Below are 27,078 nucleotides of genomic sequence, written 5' to 3'. Positions count from 1 at the left end.
CACTGTATGTAGCTTCAGGGGAGGACTGGGCCACGGGGCGGGGGGGGGGGGCAATTGCCTCCTGGGCCGCCCTGATGCCCTTTAAAAAGGCTGCACTGCTTCTGCCACAGACATGCCTGAATGATTCCTGGTGAAGAGAAGTAAAAAGTCCCTGCCGCTGACTTACTAAGTGCGGGTTGAAGACAAGGACAAAGCAAAGGCCTCCCACCCGCCAGCATGGATGGTGTAAACTGTATCTAAGCAGAGGTCAGTTCCATGCCCCACTGGAGACTCTTCTGCCCTGGCCAGCCCCAACCAAGCTGTTCCAGCTCCCCCCAACCTCCCCCTGCTGGGCAGGTCGGAAACCCGGATTTAGCCGGTAAGTATCTGGAGAAGGGCTTCAGCTTGGAATGGGGGTCAGGAGGAGGATTGGGAGAGTGGGAGGGGTGAAAGGGAAAGTGGGAGGGGGGCCAAGTCGCTGCACCATGGGCCTCTGTTTTGTTCTTGCCCCCTGGGCCAAAAAATGCCAGTGTGCCACTGTGTAGCTTGATGCCTGACAGCCCAATAGCTTCAAGAGCTACATTTGAGGCAATATTGGACATTCCTGGCCCCAAAACAAAAACTTCAATGGAAATACTTGTAAATGCAGGGATTTTGCAGGCATATTTCAGACATTTTTTTTTTTTGGCCAAAAAGAACTGGTTTCTTCTCCATAGTGATTTCCATTGGCGAAAAAAAAAATAAAATGCCTGAAGCGTGAATACACACGTGAAACGCTTTTGATATAAGCTTCTAAAACGCTTGTATATGCTCACCAATATGCTTAACCACTTGCCGACCGCTCACTCGAGCTCTACTGCGGCAAAGTGGTTAGTTATCGTCCAGCGACGTAGACCTACATCGCTGGACTCCTCCCCTTGTGGGCGGCGCTCGCGTGCCGCCGGAGGCTCGCTCCCGCTGTATTAATTCGCAGCGGGAGTCGGGCCAGGAGAGGAGTGGCGGTGATCGCCGCCGCTCTTCCCCGATCGTCGGGGAATCGAGTTCGGAGATCCGCCCGCTTGTGTAAACAAAGCGGGCGGATCTCCTAAGTGACAGACAGTGACAGATTGCAGGGTTCAGCATAGCTGAACATGCGATCTGTCCCTGTGTCACTCAGTCACCTCCCCCCACACACGTTAGTAAGCACCAGGCATACATTAACCCCTCCCTCTCTAATAAAATTAACCCCTTCCCTGCCAGTGTCATTTTTACAGTAACAGTGCATATTTATAGCACTGATTACTGTAGAAATGTCACTGGTACCCCCAAAAGTGTCAAAAATGTCAGCCAAGGGTCCGATCTGTCCGCTGCAATGTCGCAGTCCCGCAAAAAAAATCGCAGATCGCCGCCATTACTCGTTAAAAAAAAAACACCAAAAATGACAGAAATCTTTCCCTTAGTTAGTAAACGCAATAACTTTTGCGCAAACCAATCAAAATACGCTTATTGTGATTTTTTTTACCAAACATAGGTAGCAGAAAACAAATTGGCCAAAAGTTTTAAAAAATTTTGATTTTTACATTTTTTTGGGGGGGGATTTCATATAAAAAAATTTGAAAAATATTGTTATTTTTTCAAAATTTACTCTATTTTTTTGTTTATAGCGCAAAAAGTAAAAATCGCACAGGTGATCAAATACCACCAAAAGAAAGCTCTGTTTGTGGGAAAAAAAGGACGTAAATTTTGTTTGGGTACGGCGTCGCACGACCGCGCAATTGTCAGTTAAAGTCGCACAGTGCCGAATCGCAACAAGTGGCCTGGACGTAAGACAGCAAAAACCTCCGGTGGTAAAATGGTTAAAACACTCCAAAACATTGCCCAAAAATGCCTGAAAATCACTCTGCTTGGGAGTAAATACAACCGTTAACATGGAGAGTCTATTGTGTATAGTTGTGTCAAAATGTATGCTGCAACAAAGTCATTGTACGATTCTTCTAAACCAGAACCCGAGCCTGCTTGTGCAAACATCAGATACGGTTGCCATTGTGTACATACATTATTATATTCACAAACGTTACCAGAAACAAGGGCTCTAAAAAATAAACACATTGATAGGATTATTTCTGTCTGATAACATTTACGTCAATATCTTAAAATTGTCTAACGAGACTAGTTTCCATTGAAAGGAACCTGTGGTAGACACCTGTACCACAATTATGCAAAGACAAACGGCATGTTGACACAAGCTTGATTACATTTCCAGCCTGATACTAAGTTAAACTTGAGTCAATCACTATCATGTTGAAACTCCCAAAATGTCATTGTTTTACTATGGGTAATTTTCATGGGATGTTGCAAGATAATTTGTCCAGCCTACTTGTGAAAGTCATCATTACTGTAATTGAAGCAATGATGGGAGGCGTAGATTTGTCTACATAAAGAAGCTCTGTCTTACCTGAGGACAGAACTATACAGGAGGCTGGGCCAGTGAGTGCTTGAGCTACAAAGGACAGACACAATTACTTAAAAGGGACAAGGATATAATACAGCCACTGTTAAGGTCTACTATCAAGAATGGGTTTCTCCCTACCTAATTTCCTCAAGTGCTGCAACAAGAAAGACAGCAAGGACCTGACGGTGAGTGGACCAGAGGGATCATGTATGAATGAAAAAGTGTCAAGTGTCTAGGAAGGTAGCCAGCTGGATGTTTTCCCTTTACTTAGCAATTCAGCCAAATGAGAACAAGAAGTGTAGAATACAAATAATGAACTAACACGGAATTCCAAGCTCTTCTCCTTGCATCAAAGGCAGTGCATTTATGACTTGCAGGGATTTATTTTATCATCACTGTTCTATTATATAGTAGGTGCTGTATATGATGAGCCATGGGTAATTATTATACAAACTGAATAAGAACAGAGATAGATTTATTTTATTTAGCGAGAATGTAGAATGTAGGTATCAATCCAAAGGAGAAGAATGTATATTAAAATGTAAAGTAACCTAGCAGAACTTTACTTGTAGTAACTATGAGGGGGATTAACCCGCATTCACACTGCCGCTGCACGACTCTGTACTACTTCGGGGGCGACTTGTGAAGTCCCGTGCACCGCGACTTCGGCGCGACTTGCACGGACTCATATAATGAATGTCTATGCAAGTCGCTCCCAGGTCGCCCCGAAGTAGTACAGGACCCTTTTTCTAAGTCGGAGAGACTTGTGTTGCTCCTATTAGAACGGGTCCTGTAGCAGTCAATGGACTGCGACGAACCGCGACTTGTCAGGCTGACAAGTCGCCTTAGTGTGAATGGAGCCTTACTAAAATTAGGGAGTGCAGAGCTCTGCATAGAATCCAGTCAAGTGCCAGTTTTTTTTTTTTTTTTTTTGTCAAAGCCTAATTCAACAAGCTGAAGTAAAAAGCTGATTTGTTTCCATGCACAGCTGCGCCAGATTTTGCACTCTACAGTTTTAGTAAATCAACCGCATTGTGAAAAATGAATGAATGGCTGCACACTCCGGAAGGATGCCAAAATCTTTATAGATGTTATGATTAAACGCTGTTATCTGTGTGGAACGCATTCACATTTTTATCTTCTGGTGCTCACTATGCTGTATATAATTTATTTGTTGATTTTGGTATCCTTCCTAAGTGTGCAGTCATTCATCCATTTTTACGTGTTGATCTCAGAGGCGAACCGGGCGGGCACCTCCTGCTTTGGAAGCAACACTAGACTTGCCACACTTGAGCGGTGTTTCCTCATCATTGAACTAAATTGACCCCACTGTATTACTACAATCGGCTACCCATATTTGTGCATCATACCTCTTTGTTCTAGTTTACTGAATAATCCTAGTAACATGAAAATTAGATGTTGAACTTGGTGTAGGTCAACTGCAGCTAAGCTTTAGGCTACGTTCGGCTTATAGCGCGACTTACTTTTTATTATTTCTATTTTTATTATTTCTATTTTGTGTTTGTCACACTTTAAGTTGCTGCTCGTTTTTAGGAGCCTAGCGCGATTAATATCCATTTTTCTAAGCTTTAGGCTACGTTCACATCTTGGCGTTGCTATTTACAGGCGTTTTTATGGGCGTTTTTTCAGGCGTTTTACAAGCGTTTTTTTAGGCGTTTTTTGTGCAGGCATTTTTAGGTTGACTAGTGACCAATGGAAAAAAATAAAAACGCCTGTAATCTGACCAAAAAGAAACCCATGTACTTTTTGGAGCATTGGACGTTTTGCTTAAAACGTCAAAATGCTCAGATGTGAACAGGTGCCATTGAAATGAATAGGATTTGTCTCGTTGGGTCTTTTTTGAGCTGATTCTAGAAAAACACCCCAAAAACGCCTACATGTGAACTTAGCCTAAGTTTGGTTCTTCACTATCAAAATGTACACCATGTGATGGGACTGATCCAAGCACCTCAATAATACCCATGTGAGGGTAAAAGAGCTGCTGCAACTGCCTCCAAGAGTAACATCATCAGTCTCATATATTTTCCAGCATCATGGAAAATCTCTCCAGGAAAGGTTTTTTCCTTCTTCTGTCTTTTACTAACCATCTGTTGATTCAGGTCAATGATGTGGCAATGTTTGATCTTGGCAATTGTTAGGAGAACGAACAGTTACAGAAAAAATCTTTTTTTTTTTTTTTTTTTTTTTGCTGTTACTAGTTTTGCTATTTATTTCTGCTTTAAAAAAAAAAAAAATCCTTAACTGCATAGTGTTTAATTTAGGACATTTTATTCACATCAATACACATTTTGTTAGCATTAGTTGCACCAGTTGAGGGTGGAACATTTCAGGACAGAGACTTTCCCTAAAACATCTGCTCTTAATAGGGTAGAAAGAATAGGATATGCAGGTTTATGAAAATGTACATTTCTGGAACCAAATATGCCACCATTTTTTTTTATAATGCACTTAATGAAAGTTATTGGTTTTCTATGCATCCTTTGTTGTATTGTGGTAAACACCTGCCTTTTCTTTAGGAGTATGCAGCGTTTTAAGTGGCCCAAAAGAGGTGCCGGTACTCTAATATAACCTATAAATTTTGTCGCCCCTCCACCCCACATCAGGGTCCCCACAGAACACCCCCCCCTGGCCTGGGCTTGGACTCCGGAGCAGGGGGACTCACTGGTGGTGACTGGTCTGGCTCTGGAGTGGGAAATATTGTTGGGGGGGGGGAATTGAGGGCGCAGATGTCCAAAACGAGCGTACTGGAACGCTAAGGCGCACAGAGAGGTGGCGGTATGCTCAAGAGCCATATTTGGAAGTGGCGGTACTGAGTACCAGTGCATACCGGCCCACTTAAAGCACTGGGAGTATGTATCTTTTCCCAGGAACATATTGCATTTTCTTGCTGTCCTAGAAACTCTTTTCTGCAAATCTGTGATAAGAGAAATATGTAAGCTGCCATTTTCACCTCCTTCTGAAAATACTAGTGAACCAGTTATCATGATGATCCTTTTGCTTCAGTAATCACTAACCTGGAACAGGCATGCAGATCAGAAGTCCTGACTTTGATTAGCTTCTCTTGCTGCATGCATGGTCCAGGACAGTGACTCAGAAAGTGGTGAGTTAAGCGGTGAAGTCAGAAAAAGCCAGGCAACTAGCATTTCCACAAGAATGCCACCTACAGCAGTATTTTATATATTTTGTAACAGGTTTACTGTACTTTATCAGATTTAAAGAATATGTAAACCCAATCACTAAACTCATATATAAACATTAGCATGTTAAAGTAATTTCAAAAGTCAAATTTCATATTTTTGACCTTCACTTGTTTATTGAAATAATAACTAGTCATCCTGCTACAAAGATCCTTTTTAGGCACTTCCTGCTACATGGTGACAACACTCTGTTCCAGTCCCCCCCCAAATGAGCTTGTGTTGTCACTCTGTCACACTGACTTCCAAAAGAGAATACAAAAGGTCATTTCAACACACATTACAAAGACATGAGAAATGTAGACAGGCGCATGTAGACAGGAAATGGCTGCAAAGAAATTGCAAGAGATTAGCAGCACCGAGATGCAACAAAAAATGTAAACAAAAAAAAAAAAAAACGTCATTCATTTATGATACACAATCATTTAGCAAACTTAATGTCATTCAGTAAGAGTACATTTACTTTAAAATGGAACTTCAACCAAAGGGGGAGGTCATGCTCTTCACCCCTTCCTCCTCTGCCACATCTGGATTATATATTTTTTTTTTGGGGGGGGGGGGAGCGGGTACCTACTTTTGACAGGTACCTGCTCCCACTTCTGCTTAGGTTCCCTAGGAAATCCGTGTACAAGTTCTCCTTAATTCCCCCCCCCCCCCATTCCTACCCGCAACCTTCTGGAACATGTCACAGATCCCAGAAGGCTGCAGGAACATTTATAAAGCACAGCACTTGGCAGCCGGCTGTGAGGCTGCCAACAGTCACAGCTGGCTGCTCACAGTTAAGATGGCGGTGCCAGGGAGCCATAGACTGGTGAAGAATTGGTCCGGGTAAGGACGGCACTGGATGCTGGGACCGGTGTCTGTTTTTTAAAAGTCACTAGCTACAGTTTTTGCATCTGCTGACTTTTAATTTTGGCGCATCTGACTGATGCTTCTCTTTAAGAAACAAAACATCCAAAGCATACAAAGCATTGAAGTTCTGCCAATAAGGAGTCTGTTTTTGCATTAAGCATTCAGTCAGGTTAACACTTAGTAAGGTTGGAACACTTACCAAACAGGAATTTCTCCTTTCTAGTTTTGGTTGTTTAAGCAAATAAAAGTCTTCTTGTTGGATGTAGTCGCTAAATCGCAAAAGACTGTAGAGATATATTCTTTGGTATTACCTTGGTATTAGGGGTAATGAAAATGAAACCACTGAGTATTCATGTTTTGATGCCCCTCCTTATCTGCATGTAGATAAATATGTCTGACCTATGCAGAATCCCAGAATTCAGGAATCTGGCCAATCATGATTCAGGTTTTATTCTCAGACAATTCCTCATACATACATTATGTTTCAGAGGGTTCAAATTTGGCAGTTTGCCGATTCACCCATTCACTGGGTCTTTAAACTGATTTCCTCATCATGATTTGATAAGGAATAATGGCTGAAATCAAATATCCCTACATACTTGTTAATAAGTAATTTTTTTCCTTCTCCATGTGTTTGCTCTTGGATTTGCTAAAGATAGGAAACAATACAGTAGCAAACTGGAGATTAGAGTTATCTCTCCACTAAAGAGGACTCTGCACTGTAAAGCTACAGTTCATATCAAGTCAAGACAAAGCTTCTTCTTTTTTTCGCTTTGGAAAAATTTGGGGAAGGGTTGACCCGTGTCAAGTTTTACTGATGTGTGGGGCTTCTTTAGAGAGATTTCTCTTCACCCTCTATTCTGTTGACAATGTTTTACCAGGCGGAAAGTGAAGAAAAACTGCAATAGGAAAACAAGCAACACTAAAAAGCTGACAGAGGTTCTAGAATCCCCCTACCCAACCTAAAAAAGACATGTTATTTCTGCATTGTCGTTGGAGTTTCCTTCACTTCTTGTCTGGAGAAAAGGCTGTTCTCAGGACAGATAACATAGGCAACTCTCTGAGTTTGGGTCCCTGGCAGCAGTTAAAGCGGAGTTCCACCCAAAAGTTGAACTTCCGTTTTAGGTAGTAAGGGGGCGGTACCTAGTTTTGACAGGTACCCGCTCCCACTTCTGCTCAGAGCACCGCGGGGCCCTGAACGGAAGTTCTCCTCTCCCCCTCCCTCCCTGCAATCTTCTGGGACATGTCAGAGGTCCCAGAAGATTGCCAGCCAATCAAGACGCACAGCGCAACTCGCGCATGCGCAGTGCGTACCCGGCTGTAAAGCCACAAAGTGTCACAGCCGGGTGCCCACACCAGTGATGCCGGCACCGCCGAAACCAGAGGGAAGAGGATCAAGGGTTCGGGCGGCCGCATCGCTGGACCGTGGGACGGGTGAGTGAAAAGGCTGGAACTCTGCTTTAAAATATAATTTTGGCTATAGATACATTAAACGATATGTAAACGCTAACAATTAATTTTTCTTTTTTTGCTCCCTTTTCATCTTTTTTTTTTTGGTACAATCATTTTTATTGAAATATGAAGAAAGAGAGAACAGATGCCAAATTCTCACGCAGGGCATATTAACCACTTAAGCCCCGGAGGATTTGGGTGCTCAAAGACCAGGGCCAATTTTGCAATTCGGCACTGCGTGACTTTAACGGACAATTGCGCAGTCGTGCGACCCTGTACCCAAATTAAATTGACGTCCTTTTTTTCCCCACAAACAGAGATTTCTTTTGGTGGTATTTGATCACCTGTGCGATTTATAATTTTTGCGATATATACAAAAAAAGAGCGACAATTTTGAAAAAAATAACAATAGTTTTCACATTTTTTTTATATGAAATTCCCCCCCCCCCCCCCCCCCCCCAAAAATGTAAAAATCAAATTTTTTTTAAATTTTAAGCCTATTGGTTTTTTGCTACATATTTTTGGTAAAAAAAATTGCAATAAGCGTTTTTGGATTGGTTTGCGCAAAAGTTATTGCGTTTACTAACTACGGGAAAGATTTATGTCATTTTTATTGTTTTTTTTTTTAAACTAGTAATGGCAGCGATCTGCGATTTTTTTTGCGGGACTGCAACATTGCGGCGGACAGTTCGGACCCTTGACTGACATTTTTGACACTTTTGGGGGTACCAGTGACATTACTACAGTAATCAGTGCTATACATATGCGCTGTTACTGTAAAAATTACACTGGCAGGGAAGGGGTTAACTTTTATTGGTGATCAAGGGGTTAAATGTGTCCTTAGGGGCATGATTCTAACTGTGGGGGAGCGTGGCTTGTGATGTAACCACAGAGACATACGATCCTACATAGCAGGATCGTATGATCTCTGCAGTTACATCAGGGAGAATGACAGACGGTTGTGTTTACATCAGCCGTCTGCCTTTCTCCCTCTCCAGCGGGACATCGTGAGTGACTGGCGGACATCGGAGCCGCCGGTCACTCGCGCTGGGATGTCAGGGAACGAGCGGGGGCGGAAGCGCGCCTCCGGCAGTGCGCACTCGCCCCCTAGAGGCTCGTGGGCAAGTGACGTAACGGTACGTCACTTTGCCCAGGAGGGGCTGACCGCCACCGTATATAGTCGTGCAGCAGTCGGCAAGTGGTTAACTATACACACTGTGCAAAATTTCATGAGATAACATAAAAAAAGATATGCCATAGGGCAGTGATGGCGAACCTTGGCACCCCAGATGTTTTGGAACTATATTTCCCATGATGCTCATGCATTCTGCAGTGTAGTGGAGCATCATGGGAAATGTAGTTCCAAAACATCTGAGGTGCCAAGGTTTGCCATCACTGCCATAGGTGTCAATGATCCTCAGACCCAGGTCAGGGGTCAATGCATAGTGCCTGAGCCTCAGGACTGAGGGGCTGTGGTGGGTAAAGGGAGAAAACTCGCCAGCAAAAATGGGGTAAACAAAACCAAACTGAATACAAAAGCAAAGAAAAAAAAAACAAAAAAAACTAAAATTTTAATTAAGGCAGGGAACGAGAAGAGGGATCGAGGAACAAAGTGACAGGCAAAGGGCCAAGGGAAAAGAGAGAGAGGATAGTAGAAGAAGGAGGGGCATAGAAGAAGAGCAAAGGAAGAGTAAGGGAGGGAAGTTCCCCCAAGCTGGGGTTGAGAGAGATTAATTAGAAAGGCCTAGGCTGGTCGGGTGCAAGGTTGGAAGAGCTTAGGACCACTATGGAGCCCACACTTTGAGAACTTTAGCATGCCCCCCTTTCATCTATTAGCTATAGATTGAAATAGTTTTGTTATATCTTTTTGATAGGTAAAAAAGACTACCTGTTGTCCCTGCATGAAAGCCAGTGAACTTGTAACTTCCTGTTTACTCTGCAGTGATTTCAAGAATTATAAGCCATGCACTATTATATTCTGTGAATTACAGAATTCCCCCCTATATCTTATAGAAATATGGGGAGAGGGAGGCAAACTGTATTCCCACCATACTTTATGTCCTGATGTGACAATCTGATACCCCCCCCCCCCCAAACTGAACAGCATATGAGCATTGTCACCTTAAGACAGAAATTGTGTTGCTGGGGGGATCACCTGGTAAAAATAAAGAGAAACAGTCTGTAAAAAAAAAAAAAAACAAATTCAGCCACCACATCCAAGGACTGGCAAGCTGAATATATTATACTTTTATTCTTGGGTTTAGAAATACATTGAACTGTTTGCCTAACATTTAAGTGGGAACGAGAGATCGAAAAAAGGCCCTACCAGCCCACAAGGACTATTATTCTGCAAATGCCAAAATTGCCAGATTGATAGATTGATCATTTCAAGCTGAGAATCCATCCAAATGTGTTTTTTTTTATTTTACGGTTTCAGTTGTTAATCAAACTAAAATAACAAACACTAGCCAATCAGACTATATTATTAATGTGAAATTAATGTGTGATTTAAGATTAATATGATCAAGTGTGCTACAATATCTTTTAGGTCACAGTACCTATGTTCCAACATACTATATATAGAAAATTGTAAGATTTAGGGGCACTAAGGACTTTAATGGTACCCCCATAGACATGACAACTGAATGTAGTTTATAGTTTAAAACCATCAGATTTTATTACAAAATCTATAAAATCATCATCATACTAAACAAAGAATCAAATCTAAAAATAGTAAAGGAAAATAATTCCTTCAAAACTGGAAGTTTTACTCAACAGTATTACATAACACTCCAATATAGCATGGGGTCTGTGATGAATGTTATCCAGTGTTTTTCAACATGTTTCTCAGGGTTACCGCTTCCTCAGGAGTGTTTGAAGGAGTAATAATCTGCAGAAAATAAAACATAAATAATAAACTATACGAATAGAAAAAATAAAAAAAAAAATATATATATATGTACAAAAGTGATTTATTCAACATCAAAGACAAATCTCTCCGTGCGCCGTGCAGAGAAATCACATGAGCAGTATAGAGGAGCACACGAAAGAGGTTAAAGACTCTGTACAACGAAGGTAACAGTGTGTTAAAACACTGCATACACCTTAAGACAACCATTACAGACATATTGTGGATATGCACCAAGCAGCTTTGAAGTATTGGAATATTTTAGGCTGGCGGTGAACATAGATGGAATGAAGATAAAATAATGGATCCCCAACTCAGGTGACCTACTAAACTGATCTATGCAAATGTAAGGAAAAAAAGGATATAGATAATCGTTCAAATACATAGCTACCCCAGAACCTGTGGGCAGACATTATTGCTCACCTCTGTAATTCACTTAAAACTGCATAAAACACTAGCTCCATAGTTATATAGGTTATCCACTAAGACCGTGATTCTAAGTACATAGAATTCCATCAAGTTTTGCACAGGCAATGAAGGTAATATAAATTCTATCGATATATAAATACACAGTATTTATATTCTATTTTGTGCAGATAATTACTCCTTCAAACGCTACTGATGAAACAATAACGCCACGAAACATGTTGAGAAACATTGGATAACATCCATCACAGACCCCATGCTATATTGGGGTGCTATGTAATACATTTGAGCAAAACTTCCAGTTTTGAAGGAGTCATTTTCCTTTACTATTTTTAGATTTAACTCTTTGTTTAATATGATAATGATTTTATAGATCCTGTAATAAAATATGATGGTTCTAAACTATAAACTACCTTTAGTTGTTATGTCTATGGCGGTACCAATAAAGTCCTTAGTGCCTTTAAACCTTACAATTTTTTTTTATATAAAGGTTATTATAAATGTAAATTATGATTGATTACTCTTTGTAGCCATAGTCATTTCCAATGTAGCCAAGTATGTTAATGGCTTTTTTCAATTTTTTTTTTTCAAAAGAATTCAACTGAAAACACAGATGAGAACACAGAACGTGGAAACTGGTCTAGTAAATCAGAATATCTCCTGTCTATGGTGGGATATGCTGTTGGCCTGGGCAATGTTTGGAGATTTCCATATCTTACATTTCAACATGGAGGAGGTAATGCACCAAAGGTGGTTGTCTTCTGGGAATTTGTTGCTTAACTTTATTGTTGACTAGTATGGTTAGTTTAAGACTACCTAAAAGCAGACCTAGCTGATCACCTTGTGTCCCCTAATGTCCATGCAATAAATGATACTTTGGGCTTAGAGGTGTGGCTGGACAGATAGATTGGGGTCTCATGACCCTCACAATAGGTCAATTTTCTAAGTTCCATTTTGAAAATCGAATAACTTCCAGTGTTGTCAGTCAAGTGATATGAATATAGCGGTCGGCTAGTGCTCCAGTGCTATACCCTAACATTCCTGCTACCTTCCAGGCTTGCCTCCCAAGTAAGTGTTAAAAGATGCTTGAAAATCAAAGAGAGCAAGGGTTTTCGCATGGTATGATGCCCCATATCTGCAATATTGTCTACATTATAATACAAAGGGTTTGGTTTGGCGGGGTGGGTGTCATAGGGAGAAGCAATGTGATTGTCATGGGTATGGGGGAGCAATAAGGCCCTAGGTTTGCATTTAGAAATGCTATCACCTACTGTATATGTTCTCTCTGTGTTTACTTGGGTTTCTTTTGGCACTCCTGTTTCTTGCCACAATCCAAGAACATACTAATTGATTGACTGCCTTTTTGTTAATATGATCCTCAAGTGTATATGCTTGTATGGCTGCACTAAGAAAATTAAACTGATCATGTCCTGCCCTGATCGTTTGGAGCAAATGATAACATCCCTAAATGACAACCTGTGTACCTACCAGTACCTCAACTGTTTTACACGTTTGTGAAATCTTCTGATTATTGTCAGTGAGACAGTAGTATGACATACCAAGTGTCTAGAACAGCCTTTTTCCACCAGTGTGCTTGGGCACCCTGGGGTGCCTTATGTTTTTTTTCAGGGATGACTTGGAAAAATGCCTAGCAATTGCCCCAAAATTGTATACAAGACAGCGGGAGGACCACGTCTGCCTTTTAGGCTCCATTCACACCTGGGCGTTTTTGAGCGTTTTTCAGCTCCAAAAACGCTAAAAAAAAAACGTTCCAAAACACCCAACAAGTAAAACCCCATTCATTTAAATGGCCCCTGTTCACATCTGAGCGTTTTAACGCCTGAAGCAAAACGCCTGTAGCTGAAAAAAGTACATGAACTTCTTTTTGGGCTGATTACCAGCGTTTTTGATAGATGTCAATGCCTGCCTCCAAAAACGCCTGAAAAAACGCCTGAAAATCGTGGTAAAATCGCTGTAAAAATTGCGGTAAAAAAAACGTGCGAAAACCCTACGCTCAAGTGTGAATGCAGCCTACAGGTTTTCATTGTGCACCATTACAACCTTCCAGCCTTCAGCGTCCTTACTACCAATGATATCATTGGTTGAAAAGGAGGAACGTTGGGCACCTGTACAGCTTCCTTGTTCGCCCCTCCCCTGCCCCCCCTCTGTCAACACTAGGTAAGCTGAGTGAGGGAGAGAAACTGAGGGATAAGGGAAACATTGGAATACTAGTCACTGTCAGAGTGAAAGGTGTGTTTATTATGGAAGAATAAATCATCTCTAATGTTGGGTGTCTTACGTATGTACTTTATATGGATGCTGCTGCATTATGTAAAACTATTCGTTTAGATTTTAGAATGGAGTGCCTTGAGATTGTTCATCATTTTAAATCTTGCCTTGACTTAAAAAAGGTTGAGAAACACTGGTCTGGAATATTTTACAAAAAGCCTATTATGCCTCGTTTCCACTTAGTGGTACAGTACGGTTCGGTTCAGTACGGTACGGTTCGGAACGTTACACATTGTGTTTCCACTGCCAATAGTACCCTTTCATGATAGGCGTGGTGAAGCAGGAAAGCTGTGATAGACGATTCTCTGTCAACCAATCAAAGTTCTGCAGAGTGTAGCTCCACCCTGTTGGTACGGTACTAATGTGCTTGGTACCCCAACGAAAGGGTACCAAAAAAGTGGTACGGTACGGTTCGGAATTAGGGTACCATTCATAATGGAAACGGCATAAATAGCGTACCGTACCGAACCGAACCGTACCAGAAAGCTCAGTGGAAACGAGCCATTAGATAACTAGAGAGGACAGCGCCTGACATGCCGAACATAGGCAGTTTATCACACAATCATTGGTCTTTTTATGGTGATCTTCAGTTTGTAACTTCTACTGGTACAGAGATTGATAAAGATGGTAAAAATGACTCTGCAAAGCACTGATGTAAGGGTATATAAATACAGAACATAAAAATTATACTGCACATCTAAGCTTAGGCAGAGCGCAAATATACATCCAATCTTTTCTGGCAATTTCTTTTCCAGGCAATTCAGTTTCATTTTTCAGAAATATATTAAAACATTTACATGACTTTCTAGAGAGAAATTCCACTCTACACTTTTTTTTTTAAGTACACATTAAAGCAATAATTATACTAAACTGTGTTCATACCACTTTCATCAGAGCTTGCAGTGTTAAATGCTTGAGCAATTAAAAAATCACATCATCCACAATGTTTACACAAAATCATTTGTTCTGGAGCACTAACAATAAGGACATTGTGTAACAACAGATAAGACTGGTAAATGGAGGAAATTTCACTTTACCATATATAATATAATATAATATAGGTACAGAGTTAATAAATTAGATGGAGAAACAGTCATAAATTGGACACTGACCTCAGGGTGGCAGGGACAGGTTTACCCTCAGTAATTATACCCTATATTTTTTTCTAAATGGCAATACTTTTACTTTTAATTTATTTTATGTTGTTCTAATATTGAATATTCCTACATAGGTGCCTTTCTTATCCCATATACCATCATGCTGGCTTTGGCTGGGTTACCGCTCTTCTTTCTGGAATGTTCCCTTGGTCAATTTGCTAGTTTAGGACCCGTGGCTGTGTGGCGGATACTTCCAATCTTTGAAGGTGAGTGCTACTGATGGAAACATTAGACCATTTGCATGATAAATGTAAAATACAATTAAATACATGTCTAAATACACATTGTACATAGAAGGTACGAAAACCCTGTTTCTATGAAAGTATATTTCACACCATTATTTACTTGCCCCTAACTGCTCCATCGGGGATGGTGTTTGTTCATTGATTTTTTAAAGTTTGCTGTCTGGTAGTATGCAAGTTCTACTGCCCTGCTGTCATTTCCACCTAGAGCAGTTAGTGGGCTTAAAGTGGTTCTAAAGGCTAAAGGTTTTTTTTTTTTACCTTCATGCATAGAATGCATGAATGTAAAAAAGGTGAAAACCCCTTCTGTAAGCAGCAGTCCCTTCCAGCCCCTCTAATCCTTACCTGAGCTCCCTCCAATCCAGCAATGTTCACAATAGCCTCCCGGGACTCTCCCTCCTCATTGGCTGAGACAGCAGCGGGAGTCCATTGGCTCCCACTGCAGTCAATAACAGGCAGTGAGCCAATGAGGAGAGAGCGGGGCCAAACCACGGCTTTATGTGTCTTATGGATGCATAGAGCAGTGGCTCGGGAGCGAGCATGCAGTGGTGCCCCCAGGGCAAGTGGCTTTCTCTGGGGGCACTGCTTGAGGGGGAGGAACCAGGAATGCTTGTGGGGACCTGAAAAGATGATAATTGAAGCTCCTCTGTGCAAAACCCCTGCACCGAGCAGGTAAGTATAACATGTTTGTTACTTAGCAAAAAAGCAAAAAAACAAAATAAGCTTTAATACCACTTTATTTTTCAATAATCCTTCCGACTAGACATAGAGGTCTATTGTTAATAATATTATTATTAGTAGTAGTAGTAGTAGTAGTAGTAGTCCAAGGGTATAGTTTAGAAATTGTTTTACTCAAAGATGTAACTAAGAGCATATACACAAAGGCACTAGATGATTAAAGTGTATCTAATCCCAAGAACAGAGATGTTTATTATTGCATCTTGACAGACCTTCGATGTACTGGCTGCAATACATTTCCTGTCCAATGGTAAGAATGATCACTGACTGTACTGTATCCATGGAAGAGTAATGTTGTCATCTTAGAACAAACAGTGTGTTCACACTGCAGGACACCCACTCCTTTCCATTATAACATAGGGGTAGTGTTGTGCAATCCAGAGAAAGAACTGATAAGACATCTAAATGATAGCAGTGTAGCACAGGAATTGCACTTACTGATTGATATATGTATATAAATATATATAAAACTAGGATTGCAATTGCACCTATACAATAATATGTACTACTTATTTTTTATAACTTTTCCTTTTTCCCATCAATCACAGGAGTTGGAATTACAATGGTCCTCATTTCAACTCTAGTAACCATTTACTACAATGTCATCATTGCATACAGCCTGTACTATTTGTTTGCTTCATTTACAAGTGTGTTACCTTGGTCAGAGTGCTTTGATTGGTCTGACAGCAAGTGCAGCAAAGTACCCAAAGGTAAATCAAACTATTTATAAGTCATATAAGTCATGTATATATATATATATATATATATATATATATATATATATATATATATATATACTGTATATAATATGTTTTTTTTAATATTTTATTTATTAGGTTTGATTATTCCCCATTCCATTATTCTTTTCCATTTTTATATATGTTTTTCCTACTTTCTTTCCCTATTTCCACTCTTTTTTCATTCCCTCTCTTTCTTTCCATTCCCTCTTTCTTTTCATTCCTCTCCTCTGCTTCTTTATCATTACTTTTTTCTATTCTCTTTATCTCTTTTCTTCTCTTTTGCGTTTCCTCACCCCTTTCTTTCACTCAGTCTTTAGTCACCTCTCAACTCCTCTTTCTTTCTTTCTTTCTTTCTTTCTTTCTTTCTTTCTTTCTTTCTTTCTTTCTTTCTTTCTTTCTTTCTTTCTTTCTTTCTTTCTTTTCTTTTCTTTTCTTTTCTTTTCTTTTCTTTTCTTTTCTTTTCTTTTCTTTTCTTTTCTTTCTTCTTTCTTCTTTCTTCTTTCTTCTTTCTTCTCTTTCTCCATATTCAGTGTCAGCGGATGTTATACCTCCTTAACATGTTTACTTCCATCCATTGCACCAACACACTGCTAAAATCACTATTTATTTTGCAAAGAATGCACAGTGGAAAATTATGCTATGCAAACACATTTGTTATGGATGCAACTTTTTTTTAGACCACTGTATCAGTTCACCATTAGAAACCAAATGCTACCTAATTGTGAATAGGTGCTTACATTTACAAACAGTGCCTTTGTTGCAACAGAGTATTTGTAACAATAATTACTTAGAGATCTGTTACACAGACAAGACAGTATCCTGATCACTTCTCAACTCAGTTCAAAGACACTACACCTTTTTCTGCTATTATTTTTGACCATCTTTTCCTCTCCTAGGTGGTATGCCCCCCCCCCCCCCCCCACCAGCAGTATGAATGCTCTCTTATTGGTTATGTCCTCCTTGCAGCTCTCCTTGCTCCTAATCTCCCTCAGCTTGTTTCCATGTCCCACTGCTCTGCATTTTATCACAGCACACTATACAAGAATGCATGTCACTGTACATTGCGCTGCTGTACAGCGACATGAATGAAGTGTCACTTTTGTGCACTTTAACCACTTCCAGCAAATCAACGTACCTGTACATGGGCTTGAAGAAGTGGTTGTACCGGGGTGATGCCTGCAGCTTGAGGCATCACCCCAGTACCATTGTTTAGAGCCAGCAGTTGGCTTTCTAGTGATACCAACCGATGTTGCTCAGCAGCCGATTGGCTGTTATCACAGGGAGCGGGAGGGGACCTCTCCCGCTGCTCTTCCCGGGTCTCCCATTCCACCAGGAGACCCAAGCGGCCAGCCACCACGTTTGATTAGCATCCACTGGTCAGAGTCCTGAACGAAGCCGGATTCAGCTTAGATCGAGTCACCGATGAAGTAACCCGGAAGCGACATCACAACGTCACTTCCGGTTTACTTGGCTGCCAATGGCGCTTATTTAAAAAAAGTGACAGTATATAAAAATGCAGATTTTGCCATTTTGAATACTTTTAAGTGCAAAGGAGGGTTTTGGGGTCTTAAGACCCCAGATCCCTCCATAAAGAGTACCTGTCACTGCCTATTACTGTCACAAGGGATGTTTACATTCCTTGTGACAGCATTAAAAGTGATCAGATTTTTATTTTTTTTTTATTTTAAAGGAACAGTGAAAAATATAAAAAATAAAGTAAAAAAAATAGGAAACAAAAAAATTCCCCATTCCCGTGTGCTCGTGCACCAAAGAAAACGCATATGTAAATCGCACCTGCAAATGTAAATGATGTTCAAATCACACATGTGAGGTATCGCCACATTCATCAGAGCGAGAGCAATATTCATAGCAAAAGATCTCCTCTGTAACTCTAAACTGGTAACCGTTAAAATTTTGTGAAGCGTCCTCTATGGAGATTTTTGAGCACTGTAGTTTGTTGCCATTCCACGAGTGTGCGTAATTTTAAACCGTAACATGTTAGGTATCTATTTACTTGGCGTGACATAATTTTTCACAATATACTAAAAAATTAGGCTAACTTTACAGTTTTATTTATTTTTTTAATTCAGAGAAGTTTATTCTTTCTAAACATATTGCGTTTAAAAGACCACTGCACAAATATCATGTGACATAAAATATTGCAACGACCACCATTTTATTATCCAGAGTCCTTGCCTAATATATATATATATATATATATATATATATATATATATATATATATATATATATATATATATATAAATGTTTGAGGGTTCTAAGTAAACTACTAGCAAAAAATACTGATTTTAACTTGCAAACAACAGGTGTCAGAAATAGGCTTGGTCCTTAACCTCCCTGGTGGTATGATTATGTCAGGAATTACATACCAAAAGCGGTACAATTCTTTTCATGGAAATTTGGCGTTATGTATTATAGGCCTACAATTCTTAGTAATTACTGACTTAAACCTGACCAAAACAAGAGTCTAGTAGACATCCCAGATGTGATAAATTTGAAACACAAACATGTGAATTATAATCGAATCAATAATATTATTTTATTATTTAATATATAATATATATAATAAAATTATATTATTGATTAGATTATAATTCATGCATTATATATTATATATAGATATATGTGTGTGTGCATATATATATATATATACATATATATATATATGCATACATATATATATATATATATATATATATATATATATATATATATATATATATATATATATATATAGATATATATATATATATATATATGCATATATATATATATATGCATATATATATAATATAAAATGTGTTTTGTGTTTTGTGCAACGTTTTTTTTTTTGAATTTCCCTCCCTAGTTCCGCTCCCATGCAGCATTGCTGCTGCAGGGAACGGAACTAGGAAGTCATCAGAGCGACGGAGACCGATGGAGGAGCGGCGGGACTCTCGGCTGGCGGTCACAGCAATGAGAGATCATCGCTGGATCGCCAGGAGAAGGTAAGAGACTCCGCTGCGCTCTCTGCACATCTACCCCGAGCGTGACTCGGGGTTACCGCTCCTGATATGAAAAACCAACCCCGAGTCACGCTCGGGATTACCGCTAAGGAGGTTAAGTTGTTAAATAAAATTTCAACAAAAAAAGTAGGTGTGTGATGTGCTGATTCTCGCACCACACCGCCCCTACCACAGTCCGGATGGACAGCTGCAGAAAGGACTGCAGTTTACTCTCAGGCAACTGTCCATTCTAGATTGAATTCAGCCTAAAGCAGCAGCCCTTGCATTGATCTCTGGGTGCAGACCTTAAAACCCCTGTCCTGGACCTGAAATCTTCCCGTTATAGTTCAATAATCCCATCCTTGATGTCAGGGAGGCTTTATAGATGCTAATCCTTTGATTTACATGACTGAAGGTATGAATTATTGTTTACCCTGCCATTTTTACAACAATTCACACCTTCAGCCATGTAAATTGAAGTATTACCTACCCCCTATGAAGCCTTCTTGATACCAAGGATGTGATTGTATAACTAGAGGAGGGAGGTTTTACTATTTTCACACCTCCCATCCTGTTCTTGGACAAAAATGTCTGCCTTTCCACAGTGATTGGAGTAACATGTTGATGATACCTGTGTGGATATAAAGGCTAGGGTATTTTCTCTGACATTTATTAGAATTGAAGAAATAACTTGAATAAGCCACTAAACATTTTCAAAATTTTGGGCGTTTTGAATGTTTTTAAGTGCAGAGGAGGGGCTTGGGGTCTTTTAGACCCCCAGGTTCCTCCACAAGAATACCTGTCAAGTGATAAAAAAAAAAAAATAATAATTTGAAATGTACAAAAATATCAGGCAATATCGGCCAATACCGATATACAACGGCCAAAATATCAGTATCGGCAACGAAAAACCGATATCGGTCGATCACTAATATATATATATATATATATATATATATATATATATATATATATTCAGGAGACCACCACTTAATAAGTTACCTATAAAACAATTAAAAACATTCCAGGGTTGACTGTGACATTTAACTTATTGACAGTTTTCTTCATTTCATTTTAGAAACATAGATGTGTTATCTTTATGATGGTGATAACAGCGCTAGACAGCTATTACCAGTATTTATATACCTGACAATATGCTAGCATACAAGACAGATTGATTATTAAGGGCTTTGTATAAGCAATACTCTTTAATTACCTGCTCCTGATTATTAATATCTTTTGTGTCCACAGGCTTTTGTAACATTACTCTAGATGAAAAAGTAAATCTCACCTGGGTCACAGAAAATAATTACACATGTTTGGCAAACACAACTGTGTATATGGAGACCGAACTTCCTAGCAAACAATATTGGGAGTAAGTGCATCCAAGCTGTTACAAATCAATAATGTATGACAAATAACTTCCATTTATGATGGTTTGCAGCTAAAGCTTGGTGGTAGGAATCAGATGGCACTAAATTAACCTTTTTTAACCCAAGAACTGCGCACATATGGGTAGTGAATTTGCTATTGCCAGCCAACATGTGGCTAGCAATCTTTGCATGATGTTTTTAATTTATATTAGAGACAAAACGCGATGAAGCATGTGCAACTCAAATCTAAGACAATCAAAATACTTCTAGTAACTGTCAGAACAATTAAAGAGACGTTTGGGATCTCAACAAATAACAAGCACACATAATCATATAGGTGGATGCTGCATTGGTCCGATGCTGAATCTGTCCCCTGTCGCCTCTAAGCATGAGAACTAAGCAAATAAAGACCGCTGAATGCTCGGTTCTTGGTCTTCAATAAGTAGAAAGCTGGTGTCAGTATCCCCCTTTCTGCTCTGTTCCTTCAGCGCTCACTGAAAAGCTGGGCCGAATCACAAAAAATGGCCTGGTCATTAGGGGCAAATCCTTCCGGTCCAGAAGTGGTTAATCGAGTTATAAAGGATTGTATACAACTCTCATTGGACAAAGTTAATGAACTTTTTACTCTAAAAATAGTTACAGGGTTTTCTAAATCAAAATAGCAAATCAGTGAGTTTGTCTTATGTTTTTTGTTGGCTCACAGAAGATTTTCAGCAAGAGGATTGGGAATTTCCAGGGGAGCCTGGTTAAATATTACATTTGCTTGACCTTTTGTAAGTTAGGGCTTTTAACATTAACCTTTCCATGTGTCTCAGTTTAAAAACTATATGAGTAAGCTGTGTAGTTGCTTAATGGGATTCATACTTCCTTATGTGAAATATGCTGTTTGTTCTGACCTACATGGGGGCATGTGAGTTATTAACCCCTATACCCAGACTGAGCTGTAAAGCTCCAGAGTAACAAAGAGGTAAAAACGTAGTATTTGCCATATATTCCAAACAATATGTTAACAAGCTCCTATGTATTTCTATTCAGTTTCCTAAAAGATAAAAATGGTTTGTGTTTTTCTGATCTGCACCAGTAGCCCTTTTTATACTGATATCAGACTTTGTTACCTTTTGTAGTAAAGTGGCACTTCGTCGATCAAGTGGACTTGATGAAACAGGAAATGTTGTCTGGTATTTGGCCCTTTGCCTCCTTTTGGCATGGATAATAATTGGTGCTGCTTTGTTTAAGGGTATAAAGTCTTCTGGAAAGGTAATACACTTTTTATTAAGATTATACTGTGCATTATTTGTAGTACTGTATATTGTTAATGAAAGCATAATACATAAATTAATCACAATGACAGAAAAGATAGAGGTCAGCTGAAATGCTGATCCAGTGATTAGCTAATGTCCTCTACCTAGACTGTTACATACACATACTTTTGTCCGACTCCTACTATTAAGTTATTTGTATGCAAGCAGCTATCACCTATGGAAAATGTGCTTTTCGCTGCTTTGACGGTACAGGTTCAAACAAAAGTTGACAAATTTGTGAAAAAAAGAAACCAATGGACTTTATTGGCAATGAAGGGGATCATATAAATATTCATTTAAAAGTATACAACGCTTTATTACAAAAGTTTAAAAGTACATAGGGCTTAAAGTGTTACTAAACCCACACCAGTAAAATCAGTGTGTATATGCAGTAAAGCATGCTTGTTATACTCACTGTGGAACCTAAGGGGTTAATCCTCTGCATTGAGTAAAAAGGCTATTTGATCCTGTATGCACAGATCCTCCATGTCCAGATAAGACAGGTTAAGCCCCGTACACACGTACTGATCGTCGGCCGAACGATCGGCCGTCTTTTGTCCAGGGCTGTCGTGTCGGTTGAAAACTGCAAAAGACTGCACACGAATTTTGTCAGCCAACAACAGCCGACTGCAGAAGTGATGTCATGTGATGGTTAACTTTCCTTGTCTTTTTTCTTTTCTGAGCATGCCCAGTCTTGCTAATCTGCTGTCTGTCGGCTGAAATCTGTACTGACTGGCGAACAATCGGCCGTTCTGGTGACGGACAACAAAAATTTTAAAGTCTGCACGACAGATTCTGTTCGGCCGAAAATGCGCTGTCGGCTGTCGGAAGCATCATACTAACAAGCCTACAATCAGCCGATCGGTCGTCGGCCGAATATTTACGGCCGACAATCGGTACGTGTGTACAGGGCTTAAGAGTTACTGGAGTCAGGCTGCACAAGCTCAGTTTGGTGTGTATTGCTAAAGAGTTTTTTTTTTTCTTGGGAGAGTGCATGTGATCAGCATATGACTAATCAGCACTGTCTAGACAGAGGGTCAGGGGCCCTGCATCCTGATAGGACAGCCCATTCAGTATGAAAACGCTTTAAACAGGCACTGATAGAAGTCACAAGACTGCTATATACTGCTGATGAGAAAAAGTATTTAGCAGTTTATATTTACTAAAATAATTGCATTTCCATGTTGTGTGTACTGTGGGAGACCAGATATAGTGAATGCAGGGTGCTGGGTTTAGTAACACTTTAAGCCCATAAAAACATAGTACACATGGTATAATGACACGTTCAACTGCTGAATATCAATGGGCACTAACACTGATGAAAAATATATTGATCTTTATTTGTGTATTAGTTAAATTGGTATATAATATGGCCATGAGTACTCAAGCAATGGTCAAAAGACCAAGCTATGAGGTGGCATCTTCCCTAAAGGGACACAACCAACAATGTAAACCTGACAGAGGTTTTACCACTTCTCCACTATACCTGAAATTAAAACGCTTTGGGTTAACACACACTTTAAAAGACATGAGCATATCAATGATGATGATAAGCATCTTCAAAGTTGAACTGTCATCACTCCGAGCTTCCGCTTCATGAAAGTCATATTCAAAGTCAATTAGCTCCTGTGCATAATTAGTTAAATCTGACATAAAACTATATGGTATGCCACTCTCTTATATAGTATACCATTAACAGGCTGAACAATAAATCGGCTACTCCAGTATTGCTACAGAACAATCAACCTCACTAAAATACATGCCTTTAGCAACATAAAGCAATTGCAAATATTATCTCATAAAGTCAAGAATATGAACTCAAGTCTCAAGATGTAACCTTATGGAAAGTACTTCTGTATCTTCTGTATCTGCCAATAAAGCTCTAAACCAATAAAATCAATGCCCTGTAAATGATATACGCAGCCATGCATTAAAACGCAGTGCACCGTAAACCATTAAGAGAGGCTGCGTCATAAACTGTACAGATGAACCCAACATGAAATTATATTACCTCATAAAGACTCCATTTCTACCAAATATTAACATATACTACTCAGGTAGCTTAATACCGTGCACTCGAAAATCAGATTATATTTGGGTTGGTTTAACTTGGCTACTACTTTACTATCATATATATATATATATAGATATATCTATATATATCTATATCTATATCTATATCTATATCTATCTATCTATCTATTTATCTATCTATCTATCTATCTATCTATCTATCTATCTATCTATCTATCTATCTATCTATCTATCTATCTATCTATCTATCTATCTATCTATCTATCTATCTATCTATCTATCTATCTATCTATCTATCTATCTATCTATCTATCTATCTATCTATCTATCTATCTATCTATCTATCTATCTATCTATCTATCTATCTATCTATCTATCTATCTATCTATCTATCTATCTCCATATATAGATATGTATAAGTCTCTGCTGACTTCCATCATCCAATAATTTTTCCTTGCATGTGATTCTTTGCAAAGTGAAGTTATACCTCATTTACTAAGCTGTGGAGCAATTGCACTTGCCGAGTGCAACTGCACTTTGCAAAGTGCACAGTCTAGTTACCTTTAGTAAATCAATCCCTTAGCCTCTTGATAGAAGATCTCTTGGCACCCCAGGCTCTCTCACTCCCTTAAGACTTACAGACTCTCTTTGTCCCCTGGATTTGCGTAGTCACATCAGCTTTCCCAGACCTTAACTGTCCTGACTTTCCCAGTCTTGCTGGTGGGGAATATCTCCAACATGGAGTGCAGTCTGTCGAGGATATCACCTCTCTTAATCGAAGCACAACTGGCTGGAGCACACAACTGTCCCCTGATGGGGCCTTGGATTATGGCTAGCTCCTTGCTTAAAATGAGCATGCACACCTGCATACTCATACAGCCTGTAGATCTCTATAAAGACCTGGACACGTTATTGAGGGCTTCGTCCCACTCAAAAAACGTTGAAGCCTTCAAGCTCCAGAGTCCAGACCCTGATGCAGGACTACCAAACCTGGAGAAAACTGAAACCCTAGTGTTCTCCACTCAGAAACAATTTTCTGGAGCCTCACACTCTGTATTACTGCAAACCCTGTGTGCCTTTTTTCCAATGCCCTCACCATGGCAAGGCCTAGCACTGTCACTATATATATATATATATATATATATATATATATATATATATATATATATATATATATATATCACTTGCAAGACTACTTACATAGTTACATAGTAGGTGAGGTTGAATAAAGACAACAGTCCATCCAGTTCAACCTGTGTAGATTAGGGTTGAGCGAACACCTAGATGTCCGTGTTCGACGGGTTCGGCCGAACTTTAAAAAAAAGTCCGGGTCCGTGTCCCGGACTTTTACCGAACTTTTCCCGGACACCGAACCCCATTGAAGTCAATGGGGACCCGAACTTTAAGGCACTAAAATGGCTCTAAAACACCAAAGGAAAGGGCTAGAGTGCTGCAAATGGCAGCAAAACGTAATTAAGAGCATGGCAAGTGCTCTGCAAACAAATGTGGATAGGGAAATAACTTAAAACAACAAAAAAAAAACAGAAAAATAAAACAATGTTCTTCTTCATCTCTGAAGGACGAGGCCCATATGGAGTAGGAGGGAGGTTGAGGTGGTGGTGGATGTGGCGGTGACATAGGCGTGCGCACAGGGTGTGCTGGGTGTGCCTGGGCACACCCTAATCACCTAGGGCACATAGCATTGCCAGTGAGGAGATGGGAAAGATCTCCCTGGGACCTGCTCTGCTCTATTTCTCCTTGCCTACAGGTACATGGCCCCGATACATTACTCTCCCTGCTGGCAAACACATGCATGTGTATTTCAACTTTGGGGTGCACACCTTAATGCAATAGGCTGCGCACACCTATGGGCGGTGTAGGTGGAAGCGGCGGTGGAGGAGGACCAGGGCCGGATTAACAGCATCATGGGCTTGGTGCTGAGGATTTTGAAGGGCCTTAAGGGCCGTGCCTTGCCATGCACCCAGAGGAGGAAGGGTGCAGCCATGCATGCCTAATTCAACATGGGATGCTGTCTCTGAAGCCCATAAACACATCCATGCATCGCCAACTGTCCCTCCTTGTCCGGCCTTCACGCTGTGTGGGGAGGTTCTGAGGGTGCTGCCTGGGGAAGCGAGCATAGAAGCCAGACTTCTGTGTTTACAAGTGACAGAAGAGCGGTAACAGTGAATATGGCCAACCCGGGGCCTATATAAAAGGTAGGGGCCTGGAGCTGCAGCTCCAATAGCCCCTACATTAATCTGGCCCTGAGGAGGAGGACGAGGTAGCCAACACTGCTTCTTTTCAAAAATTTTAAATGAGGGTACACCCCAAAAGAGTGAGAAAGAGCAAAAATGGAACAATGGGTGGGTAAGGTCGGTATCCATTGCTATTCTGCATAAGGTACGGAAAAGTCCCGTGGGATCCATGCCTGGTTCATTTTAATGAACGTGAGCTTGTCCACATTGTCTCTGGACAGGCGGCTGCGCTTGTCTGTTATAACGCCCCCAGCCGTGCTAAATACCCGTTCAGATAATACACTGGCTGCAGGGCACGCCAGCACCTCCAAGGCGTAAAGGGCAAGCTCAGGCCATGTGCCCAATTTGGAGACCCAGAAGTTGAAGGGGGCAGACCCGTCATTCACTACATGTAGGCGTGTGCACACATACTGCTCCACCATGTTGGTAAAATGCTGCCTCCTGCTAAGACGTTCCATCTGAGCTGCTGGTGCTGCTGTTTGTTGTGGCGTGCTGACAAAGCTTTTCCACATTTCGGCCATGCTAACCCTGCCTTCTGAGGTGCTGGCGGTGCCCTGGTTGCGTTGGCGACCTCCTCCTCCTCCTCCTCTGCCTTGTGCTTCCACTGTGGCCCCGCTGTCAGATGGGAATGCCAGCAGCATGGCGTCTACCAGCGTGCGCTTGTACTCGCGCATCTTGCGA

The 27,078-nt window shown here is 40.3% G+C and overlaps 1 protein-coding gene across 1 annotated transcript in view; it reads left to right on the top strand.

The window, feature by feature from the left end:
* The first annotated feature begins 2,408 nt into the window (after positions 1–2,408).
* The window catches only part of LOC309560918 (sodium- and chloride-dependent neutral and basic amino acid transporter B(0+)-like), a 55,553-nt gene continuing 30,883 nt past the window's right edge, over positions 2,409–27,078 (top strand). Inside the window, exons 1-6 of the mRNA XM_082264608.1 lie at positions 2,409–2,595; positions 11,858–11,999; positions 14,784–14,915; positions 16,238–16,399; positions 20,686–20,809; positions 21,932–22,064. Of these exons, the coding sequence (XP_082120734.1) occupies positions 2,533–2,595; positions 11,858–11,999; positions 14,784–14,915; positions 16,238–16,399; positions 20,686–20,809; positions 21,932–22,064 (756 nt within the window). The 5' untranslated portion in view covers positions 2,409–2,532. The remainder of the gene's footprint in view (positions 2,596–11,857; positions 12,000–14,783; positions 14,916–16,237; positions 16,400–20,685; positions 20,810–21,931; positions 22,065–27,078) is intronic.

Source organism: Pelophylax lessonae, assembly GCF_965119305.1.
Source record: "Pelophylax lessonae genome assembly, chromosome: 7".
Classification (NCBI taxonomy): Eukaryota; Metazoa; Chordata; class Amphibia; order Anura; family Ranidae; genus Pelophylax; species Pelophylax lessonae.
This window is presented reverse-complemented; position numbering and strand designations above follow the sequence as displayed.